The sequence below is a fragment of the Drosophila ficusphila genome, unplaced genomic scaffold (assembly GCF_018152265.1).
Source record: "Drosophila ficusphila isolate 14025-0441.05 unplaced genomic scaffold, ASM1815226v1 contig_198, whole genome shotgun sequence".
In the NCBI taxonomy this organism is placed as follows: Eukaryota; Metazoa; Arthropoda; class Insecta; order Diptera; family Drosophilidae; genus Drosophila; species Drosophila ficusphila.
In genome coordinates, this window is record NW_025064092.1 from 2,411,523 (window position 1) to 2,427,004 (window position 15,482).

Genomic DNA, 15,482 nt, shown 5'->3' on the forward strand with positions numbered 1-15,482 from the left:
CTCTTGGTGGATTCTACTATGCAAGAATTAAAATGTTAAAGTGATGTAAAGTGCTTACAGAACCACTGTGCTGTTAAGCGGACTTATCGAAACCACTGTTAATCGATAGTTAAAGAAACCTGTGCTGTTAAGCGCAAGCTTTCTGTTAAAATAAATTGAATAATTTGTATATCAAATATATTTAAATGAAAATTATTTTCCTGAGGTACATGTTGATTTTAATAAATCTTTGCTAAATATTTAGTGCTTATTGACTAAGCAGCATGAAATTCAGCCAAAGGTTGATTTCTAGTTAAATATTTTTAGCATAGGTAACTGAAACTGTGCTGTTAGGCGCACTCTACTACCAGCGTGACTCTTACAGCGATAGTGTGCTGTAAGGCGCAGCTGTCAAGTGCAACCCTGCGGCGGCGCCATATTGTGACAGCAGCTGTCAACTTCTCTCCGCTCTTGTTCTTTCTTTCTCTTTCTCGTTCAACCGTTCGCCACTCAAGATGGTGCGTAAAATTCCACGTTAAACCGAAATTAAATCGCCGAATTTCCGAAGCATCCCAACGAGTTTTGCCAATAAACCGATACGTTAATTTAGACTGCAAATTGCAGAGTGCGAAAATTAAACAGTTTTCAACTTGGGAACCCCGCTAAAGGGGGAAATTCACTGGCGAAATTATTTCATTTGTTTGCGTTTGTTTCAAAGACAGTATACTAATGAGATTTGTTTATATTACAGACGAAGGGTACCTCCAGCTTTGGTAAACGCCACAATAAGACGCACACCTTGTGCCGTCGTTGTGGACGCTCATCGTACCACATCCAGAAGTCAACTTGCGCCCAGTGCGGCTACCCGGCCGCCAAGTTGCGTTCCTGTAAGTCACCCATGTTTATACCCAGTAGTACCTGGTACTAACCGAAGTATTTTCCATTTAGACAACTGGTCGGTGAAGGCCAAGAGGAGGAAGACCACTGGAACTGGCCGCATGCAGCACCTGAAGGTCGTGCGCCGTCGTTTCCGCAACGGATTCCGTGAGGGAACTCAGGCCAAGCCCAAGAAGGCCACCAAGTAGATAGCCCCCACGGTATAATATATATCCCCCGATATATATACATTCTGCTAGCCGAACGACAGCCACGGGCTCTGCGGGAAAACAACATCCAAATCCACAGTTAAATGGCCCTATTGGGCGAATAAATCGCTCGAGCGCTAATAAATGAACGTTTTTTTTTATTAAGTGAATCTGGTGACTATTTTTTTACTGTTTGTGAAAGAAAAGTGAAATGGTACGAGCTGTTTTTTTTTAATGTGACTAAAATGCCTTGAAAAGCAGGCGTCCAAACCGCCAAAATGATTATACATAAACATCCAAAACATAACCCCAACTAGAAAGGTAATCCTCGTGGTTGCCCCAGAAATCGTTAGCGTCTGGTGAGAATAATTGCAGGTTTTCTAAAGAACAAGGCTACATAAACTCAACGTATCGCCTTTTATAACCTGCAGCTTCCCTAGCCAAAAAAATAAGCAGGCGCCTTTTTACAAAAACATGAACAACCTTAAAGTGCTAAATAGTTATATTTATTTTTGTGATCTCCGAAAGTTTATTAAAATGTTGTAAGCGCTATTACCCAATCCTTTAATTTATAACAATTTCAAACTAAAGTATATAAAAAACAACCTTTGTTTTGCCTTAAACTACGATCCAGAAGTTTTTAAACATTAATATGTTCTTAAAAGGCAGATCTAAATCTCAGAAAGAGGAGCGATACATTGTGTTTAAGTACAAACTTTGGCAAATAATAGGTACTTATAGGAAAAGAAACTGCCAAAAAGATTTAGAAAAACGAATAAAACTGCTATTTAAACTAAAAATTTAGTTAACTCTACCACAGCTTGTACAAAACAGTACTTTCAACAATCATAAAAATTGATACAGATGAGGCGCGCAATAAGAATTCTCAATAAGTGTGTATAACTTTTAGCTGTATCAGTTTCTGCTTGAGCTGATGAATTAAATTCTTTCAATCTATTTGTTACAAGATATTAATGTATTAAACAATTTGTTCACATCAACATCGACAGAGAAGAGATGTTAGAGATTAAATAACAAAAGACCAATAAGACTGAACAATTAGGTCTTATGTATAGACGATTACTCTTTGAATTAGATTCGCTAGCGTCGACAGTATTTCTATAGTTGTGAGAATGTTTTTGGTTTATGATAAACAATTCGGCATATCTTGGTCAATTTGATGGCTTGAATCGGATGAAAATCACATGTAGAGATCCAGTCTTACAGTTTAATGGCAACCTTCTTCCAGTGATTCCCAAAACCTTACCAACATTAGGCATCCCCCACTGATGCGTCTCAAACTGTAACTGGGTTTGTTGACAGCTTTCAATGGCTTTTCAACTGTATGCTCTGAAATTGAATATTGCATACTTTGGGGATTAAAAACTTCAAGATTTTGTAACATATTAATATATTTGATTTATTAAATTACCTTTAAAAAAAAACCGACATTCGACCTCGCTTAAGGTAACGTAAGTATTCTAAGAAACATGGGTTTCGAGAGTCTCAGCTGGATTCCCCAAATCCAATAAGGGTATACATATATGGATTGGGTTCATCCAGTGACTTCCTCTCGAAACCCAATTTAGCAAGCAAGATAATATCGTACATCAAGCAGTGATTGATTGGTTTATGACTACGAATCGGTTCTCATTTGTCGCTCGATTTGACTAATAGTACAATTTACAATGTATAAAGCGTTCCACTAAAACTAAGGGCGGGATTTTTGGGGGTATTTCGATATGGGATTGGATTGTATTGGACTGGACGGATTGAAGGGGAAGTAGGGGAGGTACTTTTGGGGGCTTTGATCGCTGGGGTTACTAAACATATTGCCACTAAATGCTAAGACATTTACAAGTTACAGCTAAGAAAGAGTTTATGGTCCAGACTAATCGGAGTGCGGATGCGAATGGAGGGCATTGCTGGGCTTTGAGGCTACTAATGTCGTCGCATCCTGGGATTCCGTCACAGGAGCTGTAATATCCTTCGTCGCCTTCGCAGCAGCGGGTCGCTTGATCAGCAGCTTCTTCAGATTCTGGAACGGCGCATCGAAGAGCACCGTCAAAGCCACGGAGGCCAGGAAGATCGATATGAATTCGTTGGTATCGAGCTATATAATTAGTGAAGAGTATAATTTACTATATGCTCTCACAAAGGCATCTCTCCTGTACTCACTATAATCGAAACAAAGTTGTAGTAGTGATGAATGTGACGCCTTCGGCCGACATTGAAGAAGAACACGGGGAACTGCGTCAGGTAAATGGCGTACGACAGCTTTGTGGACACCTGGAAACCGCGCCAGGCAAACAGCTTCGTAAGTTTATCTGTTAAAAAACAAAACAAATCTATATGAAGTATTTTCTTTAAAGGGATTCACTTCAAAACACCCACTTGTGTATCCATTGTGGGACACGAAAACGATCCAGGAGAAGAACAGACACCAAGCAATTGGCGCAAAGGCGGCATAGATGGCCGCATGTGTGGAGTTGTACACGTAGTTGATGTCCCCCATGGGAGCGGGTCCCAAGAGGGAGGCCAGCACACAGGCGGTGGCCCCCAGCCATCCCAGTCGCAGTTGCAGGCTGCTCAGCTTGGCGTTCTGGTACTTGCGCAGCACATAGCCCAGCAGGATGCCCATGATGTACACCGTGGAGCGGTGCGGCGGGAACGAGTACATGTAGTCCGCGGTGCGGAATAACCTCTGAATGCTACGGATGATGCAAAGAATTAGTCATATCAATACACTTTCGAAGAATTTATATATGGATTTTATATAGAACTCAAACTAAAAACTATGTTGGAGATTAAAGATTATTCTTCAAAGTGTAATTCTAATTCCGGCTTTATAATTTAAGATTGTAATCAAAAAGGATTCTCAACCCCTTTGAACCTGTCGTGATTAAAACTTTATGGGTTATTAAATATACCCCAACTGAACTTATTTTTATGGCTAGTACACCCCATCCTTTAAATATTCACAAAACTTACTTGGTGCCAAAGTAGATATAGTTGGACAGCTGGTTGACGATCGTGGTGTAGTACCTCGCCGCCGTTCCCACGGTGCAGAGGAGCAGCAGGACGAAGAGACCGCGTCGTGGCCACCGCCAGAGTCCCAGGATGAGAATGGGAGCCACTGCAAACAGTTCCGTATCGATGCCCAAATGATGGGTGTGCGTGAGGCACATCTCGCCGAAGCCAAAGTAGTTGTGGATGAACAAAAGGTTGCGCCACCAGTTCTTCTTGCAGATATCCGCATGGTGACCCACCACCAGGTTCCACTGGGGTCCACTGCCCCACAAGGGCAGCACATAAGTGCAGAAGAGGATCAAGGCGGCCAGAGGAGGAACAATCCTAAAGGAGATACATGAAATCATTTATATAATGGGTTTATAATATTTCATATAACTTTCCCACCTCATCAGCCTACTAATATATTCGTTCTTCAATCTGATGGGTTGCTGCTTCATGAGGCGACCAAAAAGCGAGTAAGCCGTTAGCATTCCACTGAAAAGCAGGAAGGGATCTGTGTACAAAGAGGCAGCTCGCCCAATCACCGTCCACGGTTGTCCCAAACTTTCGGACATCGCGGTTCGATTGTTGTACGGATTGAAGAACATGGCCATCGACTTGTGCGAGAAGATCAGCATGATGGCGTTCAGGAAGCGGATGCCATGGACCGTCTCGATGTCCCCGGGAGCACTGCTCGTGCTGAACAGCCAGCGGAGGTTCTTGTCCAGCGAGAAGGCCGTGAACCAGGCATCTGCAAGTGTGGATTTCCCATAAGAAAAAATTGCATTCTTCCAGTTTTTCTTACTAAAACTATCTTAAATTTAAATTGGAGTTCTTGAAACCTGGCAAACAAAGCATTATTAAAGTTGTATTCACATACGGATTATTGAGACATAAAAAAAGTTTAAAAACACGTAATATGAATTACACATTTAAATATCACACTAAAGTAAATCTGTAATTTTATCTCCGTGAAAGCTTCTGAGTAACAATAATGGTTGTTTTTATGGCTAATAAACAAATGATTGATGGTAGAGTTAAGTTAACAAATAGATATGAATATCTAATTAATATCGAGCAGTTATTTTATTTGCATAAATATATTATCTATTTTATAATATTTATTTTACAGCCTAAAGGACTCACTCTGCTTGGGCTGCGCCTTGGTGGACCGATCGTAGATGGTGGATAGCACCGCCACGGAGAGGACGAGCAGGAAGAACCGGACCGCCCAGGTGGTGTTCCTGTCCCAAGGCCGCTGATCCCGCACCTGGCACATCTGCGGCTCGACACGCACGTTGAAGGTGATCCCAGTGGAGGCTGTCTGGTTGGCCAGGAACTCGGAGATGCTGAACTCCACGTCGCGGGCGGAGCAGCCGGATGGGACACAAAGACCCCAGTTGATCAGCGAGTAGCGGGGCACTCGATGGCCGGGCTAAAATAATGAATGATGAAGTGGGTTAGCGATAAGCGGACATTGTCTCATCCTCCATGTGCCGGGTTAATTGAATCGACTGAATCTCCGAGGGTCTGTGACCCAATCCCTACATCACGGCTGAACAATAAGCCACGATGACTAGTTCAACGGAATTTAAGGCAATTCAATTAAACCAAGTCGCGTTTGTTCCGGTTATTCACTCTCGTGACTTTTTTGCAATTAGCTTTTAACAATCTGTTCTAGACATTATTAATGTTCAACAGTTAATTACTTTATTTGCACACAATTATGCATTTTCATTATATTGACTTGAATATTAGGGTATATCGCTAAAAGGGTTCAGCATTATATAGATTTAGGTTACTATACCTAATAAAATTCCTCGAATTACTAATTTAAATAAAAATATAGTTTTTTTTTAATAAAGCGGCTATAAAACATCCTATAAATTTCTTGAAACAAATGTTTTATTCATTTTTGATCCTAAATCGAATTCGTTAAACAAAAGTAAAACCGAAACAGGTCAGTATGGTTTCCTAAATGATTTAAAGTATAAAACATGTATTGCTCGCATTATTGGCGACATAAGGGAATAAATCACAACAAACGATTTATATTCAAATGCTTTTTTCTACATGTAGAGATCCGATATTGGGTTCAACGGCCGAGTTGTTCGGTTAGAGCTTCGATTTCTGCTGTGATTTGTGATTTGCATTTTACGGCCATCTATCGCGTTTGATTACTTTGCTTTGCTTTCCGTTGCGCCGGCATTTTTCGACTTTGGTCAAGTTCAATGTCGAAGACCAACGTTTTAGCGGCCCAATGCTAATCAATCTATTTGGCCAAGTTATTATTTTCAATATATGGTATACCCAAACAGAAAAAATGTTTCAGGCTAACGATTAAAAGAAAGGCAAACAAGTTTTGGAAATCCCATGAGTTTGTTATGTTTAAATTTCGGAATTTAAGAGTGAGAATTCTTTAAAGGCAAAATAAATTGTTCAATATTTTTATTTTGTCATGTATTCGTTTCAACCCGGTTATTTAGTGTATTCCCTTGTTTTTGCATCCCAGTCACGTGCTCCATTTAAGGAACTTTAAGATGGAGGCACTTATTACTCACGTCATTGAACTCGCTTTTGAAAGGTCCGTGCGATTGAATCAGCTTGAAAAAACTCTGCAATCGCTTCGAGTTGTGTGGCAGAACTGGTTGAGCATATGCCAGGCAGTACTGTCCCCGGATAATGGAGTCCTCATCCCGATCCTTATCCTTGTCCAGATCCTTCATTCGCTGCTGAACGCTCAAACACTGATCGAAATCGCCGGGTTGATTAATGTTGCCATTTAAAATGCCCGAGTTTAATTTGCCACTGGCATCGTGCACTGTTTTGTAAATAATAAACAAACAATAAAAATGAATATAATTAAACATTTATAACATTACTAAAGCGTAGTCTACTAACCCCAATATATTTAGTATCTCTTTCTATATATTTTAAATTTCTTAGAATACAAAGCAAATCTCAAGAAAAGTGGGTAGATCCTACGTCATTTTATTGTGCGTCGTTTTGTTCTTAAAATATCACTTTAAAATATACACGTATGCAAATCACATTTCTAAACCATTTTCTTGTTCTTTGAAGTTAACCAGGCCTTATGGGCTGTTAAGTTTTTTATTGTATACAAACAAAAAAGAAAACTTGTTCTCTTCATCAAATGAATGTCAATAAACTTGAGATCAATTTGCATATTATATGACTTTCTTTAAATCTTTGATTAATGCCATTAGCTAAAAGAAATCAGCTAAATTCCTTAATTTGCAATTAGGTCTAACCTAATAAAGTTCTGAAATAGAACTCCGAATTTCTACCAGTAAACTCTATTTCCATTTGTGTGGTTTATTTAGCAAATACAAGATCATAACGAATGTGATCTCCGAATTATAATTTCCATGTAACCACTTTTGTGCTCACGTTTTGACCTCCGCCTTCGCTTGTTTTTCTTATTCACTCGATTGGAGATTCCTCGAATAGCTGAAAATGTGATCCATTCACGTTTCGTTTTCGGGTCTCCACTTCGAAGGTGGGCGGGGTATGGGGAGGCGGACGGTGGGCGGCGGTGACCTTGACTGTGATCGCAACTGATTCTAAGCCTCTGCCGACGTCGACGACGACGACGTTGCGGTCTTTTGTGTCAAGTTCGCGTTCGCTGTTGCAATTGCAATCGCTATTTCGCTATTTTTGCTGATGCCTGCGATTTTGTTGCTGCTGCACTTGGCTGGAAATTCGCTGGATGCAACTGGCATTGCCACACACGCGCTGGTGTGAGTGTGAATGCGAGTGTGAATGTGAATGTGGGTAAAGTTCGACGGTTGGCCTTCACTTTAGATCACACACAGCTGCATTCACAGTGCGGGGTACAAATTGGGGCTCACTCACTTCCTAAACTATTACAAATAATTTGAAAACATTTTTTTTTGGTAGGAAACATTTTTATACCTAAGTGCATCATAATATTTATGGTTAAAAAATATAGCTATTATCTACAGTTGAAAAATAATTTTAATAAAATTTGATCTGCTTTTGCTTTTCAGAAAGTAAAAACCAAAATACTTAGAACTAAAATGTAACAAATTCTTTTTTAATTTCCCTGTTATTGAATACCACTATTATCTTGCACACAACTGTAACATTTGATGCATTTGACTTTGGGGTCTTTCGATTCATGTCGGCTCGTCTGGCGGTCACGTCGAAGTCGACTGCGACGTCAACTGCGACTGCGACTGCGACTGCAACGGCGACTGCAACGGCGACTGCAAGTGCAACTGCAGCTTCACCTGCTGCCAGTTGGCAATGACTCGAATTCGAGCCGAACGTCCCCCGACTGGTTCTACAGTTCTACGGCTCCATAAGTCCAGCATCAGGCAGCCAAACTATACATCCATCTGCAGCCATGGAACCGCGTCAACTTGCAGAACTAGAACCGCGGCCAACTTCTATTGGATCTGGCCAATTTGTTGGCTGTCATGGGGCGACCTTGCCAGCTGCCCACTCCACTCCACCCCACTCCGCCTTTGAATTCAAGCTTGTTTACGCGGCTCTTGAATACTCACTCTTCAGAGCCCACAGATCGAAGTTGTCCAAGGCGTTAAGAAACTGATGCATCTGGCGACGACAAAGCGACGAGGCATCCGGATTTCTGGCCGGATCGAAGGGTTGCGTAATCGCCAGAAAACGCCTGCCAATATTGTACAAGTAAACTGGAAAAAGTGAAATTAAATACATAAATTTATTATTTTACAAAACAAAATATTTATGCAATATGGTTCATTTAAATATTTAAAAAATATGTAAAGATAAAACATAATGTTTAGGTATAAATAGTAGAAAATATTTTGTTGAACTCAAATAGTTTTCAAAACCCATAAAATTTAATAACATAATTATTATAAACGTTTAAGCACTACAATTCACTTTCAAGCTCTGAGTTATTTAAAGCTCTAACAATTTAAAATAACATTTTAATAACATTTAACTTAAGCAGTTGGGTAAATTATAGTGCATTGCACTAACAACATTGTTTCCACTCATTTTCCATTCCCATTAAATTTAAAGCAAATCTCTAATGTGTGTTATTTTCATGTAATAGACATACTAAAATAAAGGAAGTTCGATTTTACATCAGCAAAAAGTAACACTTTCGTTGAAAAACCCACCTTTGATTCACTGTAACCCAAATACGCAAACGTAGTTGCAAGTCAGGCAGGCATAAAATTATTACTCATATTTACAAGCAAACTCTAACCCGTGATCATCAAATATTAATATAAACGAGCTACAATTTAAACAATCATCACAAGCGAAACTACAAAATATCAGAATCGGAAAATTGGTCCACATGAGTGATTGGTTATTATTAGTGTGCCATATTGAATAGTTTTTCGGGGTGTTTTTGATTTGAAACTAAAAAAATATCATCGTAAACTAAATGGGTAAAGGATGTTTTTTAATTTAACTCCAAAACGCTAAAGGAAATTAAAGATATTTCGTTTATTAGTGTGGTTTACTGTTAAACTAGCAATTTATATATTTTCCGGTTGGAAAAACGTATTGGAAACTCTTTTTAAACGCTCTGCTTGACTATATTTTTATAATAAATGCTGGATAACGTTAGATATTTTTAATGAAGATTGATAAAGAAACTAGAAACTGATGGTCTGCAGTTAGAAAATTAATTTTTTCTATGTAGGTAAAATTTTTGGGAAAAAAAATTTCATATGGGATAATTTAATGTTATATTAAAACAAAATAAATATTTATTTTCAAATTAGGTACATATACCTTCTTTGTTATTTTCACATTTCATAAGCAAGTGGACATATTTTATTCGATTATAAATCCACAAATGGCGTCTGTGCCCCATTAAAAGTATATAACTCTGTTTATCGGCTCCAGGCCATTCGTGCCCCTTAAGGAAACCCAATTGCACATGTGTGCCCCAAAATGGACAAGGTCAGGCCCCTGGGCACGTGGCTCCCGAGAGCAGGAAGTCCACCGAGCGGCCATTCATTCAAAACCGAGATGGATAATGAGGCGCCGCCATCTAACCAAAAAAAAAAAAAAAAAGGGAAAAAATAAATGTCAGAGGGATGGTGGAACATCCCCTGGATCTTGGATAACTTCCAAAGCCCCAAGTGCCATCATCAGAATGCCAAAGTGGTGGCCCGATCCGATTAACATTTTCATTATCATGGTGCGACTGTCGCTGGCCACTTTTTATGCCAGGCAGGCCCCCATTTAAAAATGCCGATCGCGTGGCTCCAGCCATCGAACATCGATCCATCAGCTGCCGCCTGCATCCGTCTTTTCGGGGGGTAAAAAGGGGGTTTCAAAGGGGGGTTTGGGGGTTTTGAAGGGGGGCTTAGACTAGAGAAGTAGCCAAGGGGAGGGGTTTTCAGACTGTTGGGCAGTCCCCAAAGTGCTAAAATGCGTCAGAGTGAGACGAGCTACGAATGCCGATAGCCGATAGCGGATAGCCGCCTGTCGTCATATTCTATATATACGGGTTCGAAAACTAAATTTGGAAAACTTGCGCCGGCGACGAGGAATGAAGGAAGAATGGAGGAATTCTACGCCCGCTCCGATCAAATTGTCAGTCGCGGCATGAAGATGCGGCAACAATGGCAGCCGTGCGAAACATTTTCAGCATTTCTCAACCGGCTCGGTTCCCTTCGCTCATTAGCATCGCAAATTATGAAGATTCTGAGACATTGATATGACAAAACCGATCTATAGGATAGTTTGTTAGTGTCGTGAGCTGTTAGCTCCCTTGAATTTCCAATTCTCTAGGAAACAGAGGCTTTCAAATTAAATTGGAAAAAAGTTACACAAAAGAAAAGATAATTCTTTCTCTTTTGAAATTAATTAAACAATTTAAATACATTTGTCAAGGTATGTTTTTAATTATCAAAAATACAATGGCTTGCAAAATGGCAACCCAAAACTGCACCTACAAAATCCTTCGCAATTTTATGTTTAAATATATTCCAAACAAATCTCCATTTAAATGTTTCATTTTGTTGGAGGTCGCATTCTTTTTTTTTCTTCTGGACTGCAAAATTTGTTGAGAAGTATCGTAAAAAGTAATAGAGATACTAAAAAAACTGTTAATTTCTAGACAAAGCAAACCATCCAACCAATTATTATGCAATACATTTCTAATACATAAAAAACACACGTTGGGGAATAGAAAATTCAAACGAACCAGTAGATTTAATTATGGCTAGGCCAACGCATGATCGTAAATAGTGGATCGTAAAACCGAAGACAATCTCGAGTTGATACAATGAAATGAAAAGTAAAATTACCGGACAGAGAACGCCGGGCGAAGAAATCGTGGCTCGCAGATATGCTAAACGTTATGTAAAACAAGAATCGCACTTTGGACCCGGCCAACACAAGTGGCAACTGGCTGCCAGTTGGCGGCTTAATTAAACCGTCTATCTCAGCTGAGTTTGCGTTTCGCATTCGTCTCTGACCCACTTGGCCGAGTTGCTAACTGAAAACTGAAAAACTGAAAACTAAAAACTGAAAACAGAAAACTGAGCACTGAGCACTGAATCGGCCAAAAGCCAAGAGCCAAATAACTGGCAGCTGGACTCGCGACTCGTGTTGTTGGCCAATTCCTGGCTGAAAAACCAAAACAAAAAAAAAACAAAAAACAAAAAAAGAAAAGATCGCGCAATCCTTGTTGCCCAAGAGCGTTCTAGTTAACGGATCTGGTTTTTTCGGCCAGCCAGAATCGCATCGATTGTAATGGCCAATTGTGTCGGTGAATGGGGCACAAATGGTTTTTCGGGTTTCGCGGCTGCCTGGCTCTGATTTATATACACAATATATACATATTTGTTTACGATCGTCTCGATGGTGCACAATAAGCCGGGTTTGTTTGCCAAATGATTTCATGTTGCCAATTAGCAACGGGCCATCCCGCAAAATCCATCTACTTATTCGCACCTTCGCCGGGAAACAATTGAACCAAATCGATCAGCACTTGTCACTTTATTCTTGTTAACATTTCGTCAGCTACTGCAATGCGATCACGATCGACTTTGTCCTCGGATGATCTCTATTTTGTTTTTTGCACGAAATACACAGAAAAAAATCAGCTTATGATCCACAATATAATGTTTAACAGAAAATATATAAAACACCATTTTGATTAAAAAGAAACAATATTAAAAAAAAGCAATTAGAAACGATTAAAATATATTCCAATATTTTAAAATAATATATATTACCTATATTATATATATAAAAATATATTATATTACAAAAATAATAAAATAAAATCAAGCAATTTGATTTTATTTAAAAACCAATTATAAATTATTTTATAATTTTTCCCAAATACTTATTCCCCTATTTTTTGCCCAGTGCCCCACAACTCAACTTAACTGGGCTTTAAAGTCAATATTTGCCAAGCCAATTGGCAGTTTAGTCGTTGCCCCGTGAAAAAAACAGCTTGTTGAGCTGGCCAATTTGCCACCGTTTCGAAGTTCTTGTTATCTCAACGGGTTAGATATCTTAACCTTTGGCCAGGCTATGTCATTTCCATAACCATAGCTATTGACTTCAAATCGTGGCAATTTTTTTTCGCAAATATACTCGTACATATCTAAATTTGCACATTTTGAAAGAAACATGTTTTGCGTTTTATGACAGCCTTTAACGGTACTTGGGGCTTGGTACTTGGTCAAGTGGTCGCGCACTTATGGTTGGATGATGGGTTAGAGATATGGTATGCGAATTCGCAGGCGCGACAAAATACAACAACAGCAACAACAGCAACAAATCGGCGACAAGCACTCGGCGAAGATCAATTACAAATAAACGAGCCACAAAGTGGGCAGAGCAAAAACAAAAAAACAAAAAAAACACAAAAAATAAATAAAAAACAGCTAAGACCAAAACTAAAACCAAAAGCGAAACCAAAAACCACTTAAGCTGGGTCGACAACTGGGCTGGGCCCTCGGTAATAATTTTATGCGGTGCTTTTTGGGAGGGCCCGTCTCTACAAGTTGAATGGGGAGGAACATCTTCGTCGGACATAACACTCAGAATTGGCACTGCGAAGATCGTGTTTGCAACGCTTTGATGGCGTTCGAGAGCGCTTGTGGGCGTTACGTTGGCAAAATGTGGCGCTAACCAATTATTTAATGGGAAAAAACTTAGAAAAACTGGGGTTACGATATTGGTAACCGTTTTTACGATATTCGGTTTAAATATTGAGACCATACTATTTATATCACCTTATAAAATATCTATTAAATTATTTAAAATTATTTAAGATGTGTTTTACGAAATTAAAAGCAGATGTTACGATGTTCAATTCCATAATAAAAACATCAATGTTCGGCTTACTTAATCCGTTTATTATAAATTTGATTAAAATACGAAACTCGGAACTATATCACTTACGATATTCAAAACGATATAAACTACGATATTCGGCTTGAAAGCTTAAAAACAAATCCTGATCAACTTTCAATTGATACCGGAATTTTTTACGATGCGTGGATTCATTTATTTAGAATTGTTATTGTTTTCAGTGATCCAGTGATATTTAATACAAGTTCAGGTTATAAAGTGAGTTAATAAAAGTGTGTCACCACGCGTTTCGCCGCAATATTTGCTAAGTGCAATTAATAAATGCCGCGACAATAAATAAACAAATTTAAACTTGAGCTACTGCATGCATTATCCTAAGATGCTGCTCAGCCATTAAGATAATTACTTCTGTAATTTAAGGCGATAACAGCTGGGACAATTATCCGGGTAAAACCTCCAGATTTGTGTGTTTCGCTTACGTGAGTCGCGACCTTATCACATTATGCAGACCAAAATGCAATTAAATACAAAGAAATACAGCAGAAAAAAACAAATTGTTTCGTTTACGTGAGACTTCGCACATTGCCTTGACCAAAACGCTCCAAGGAACCAGCGAATATCGGAGCACCGGGGGGGTAATATGTTGGAAATCCCCCCAATCAACGAAGAGGTCCTAACTTTTCGAGCAAATATTTGCACCGGAAAGGAAAAAAAAATGAAAAGCCGACAAGGCCAAACCTTTTAACAAGAATAAGTGGCCAACAAAAGGCCCAGACTTCGGACATCGGTGATTAGATAAGCGAAGATTTATCTTGGGATGGGCACTCTCTAAATAGCCGGAAGTTACCGAGAGGTGCGTCATTGGGGGAACCGATTTACCGATTTACGATCAAGACATGGCCAAAAAAATGTAAAGACAACCAGAAAAAAAAAAAAAACGAACGCCGAGCAATTGATTTTATTTGACGCACGCGCCTCTTATGCAACTTTTTTTTGATCGGTGGGTCAATCGAAAATTACACTTACAATTGCAGAAATCGGGCATTAAACGCCCAAGGCCTCGATGTGGGCGGCGTGAGAAAGTGTGTTCGATAAGCGATCGGGTAATGGATAGTTCATATAGGTTATATTCCCCCCCTTCCCTGACTTACCCCTTTCATCCTCCTCCACTTGCTCCTCGTCATCGGTAACTGCGATTTGTTCGTGAAGTGTGTAGTTCGCTGGTGGAGCGGCATGCAACTGACTCAAATTGGCCGTTTGATATTCCAATATCGTGGTTGCGGCATCATCGGCAAACAGCTTGAGACTATAGTTAACCTTATCCTCGAAGATCGAGGCGATTTTGCTCTCCAACTTGTCGGCAGTGACATCGCCGGATTCTGAGGCGGAATTGGCAGCTGCCAGGAGATTATCGCCCAAATTGCAATTGTCCTTCAGATTGCAAGTGGGCTGAACCACTCCATCGAGGGCCCGACCACTGGCAATAATCGCCAGAAGGCATAGGTAAACAATACCCAAAGACATCCTGTCCAGGATCCTGTTTCAATAACTTTCGATTTCGATTCAGTACTTTCCAGTTCTCTGGCACATAATCATCACACACTCAACAAGAACGGAGAAGGCAGTAAAAAAACACCAGAAAAAAATAATTATATCTATGATATTATTTTATTTTATTTTTTTTTTTTTTTGAAATATCGAAAGATGTAACGGCGGCGATCGATGAGACTGCGGATCGTTTGTCAGCGAATTAAGTAAAGCGACCGCCAAGACGAAACATTCAACGTCAACTGATTGTCCAAATGCCGCCGAGCATGCGAAGACCGCTCAGGTTCGGCGGTTCGGTGGTTCGGTGGTTTCGGTGGTTCGGTGATTGGGTGGTTCGGCGGCGGCTCAGCAGCTCAACAGCTCAGCAGCTCAGCAGCTCAGCGGTTCGGGGGGAAGCTCTATGTGTAAGTCACACCGACTGGACTGTGTGATCGTATATATCTGTGTTTTTTTTTTAGCCACAGACCGAATTTCAAAACCAAATGCAAGCCGAATTTTGAACGACTGCGGCTGAGACTGCGACTCTTAGTT

General features: G+C 39.8%; 2 protein-coding genes across 2 annotated transcripts; one reads left to right on the top strand and one right to left on the bottom strand.

Moving 5' to 3' along the window:
- The first annotated feature begins 382 nt into the window (after positions 1–382).
- LOC108094676 (probable 60S ribosomal protein L37-A) lies at positions 383–1,234 on the top strand. Its single transcript, XM_017195392.2, has 3 exons — positions 383–497; positions 731–866; positions 928–1,234. The coding sequence occupies exons 1-3, from the start codon at positions 495–497 to the stop codon at positions 1,062–1,064; spliced, it is 276 nt and encodes a 91-aa protein (XP_017050881.1). The 5' UTR covers positions 383–494; the 3' UTR covers positions 1,065–1,234.
- LOC108094675 (O-acyltransferase like protein) lies at positions 1,101–15,181 on the bottom strand. Its single transcript, XM_017195391.2, has 9 exons — positions 14,555–15,181; positions 8,627–8,773; positions 6,638–6,897; positions 5,223–5,511; positions 4,482–4,827; positions 4,056–4,418; positions 3,459–3,775; positions 3,243–3,391; positions 1,101–3,177 (listed from the first exon to the last, which is right to left on the bottom strand). The coding sequence occupies exons 1-9, from the start codon at positions 14,925–14,927 to the stop codon at positions 2,956–2,958; spliced, it is 2,466 nt and encodes an 821-aa protein (XP_017050880.1). The 5' UTR covers positions 14,928–15,181; the 3' UTR covers positions 1,101–2,955.
- Positions 15,182–15,482: the final 301 nt, after the last annotated feature.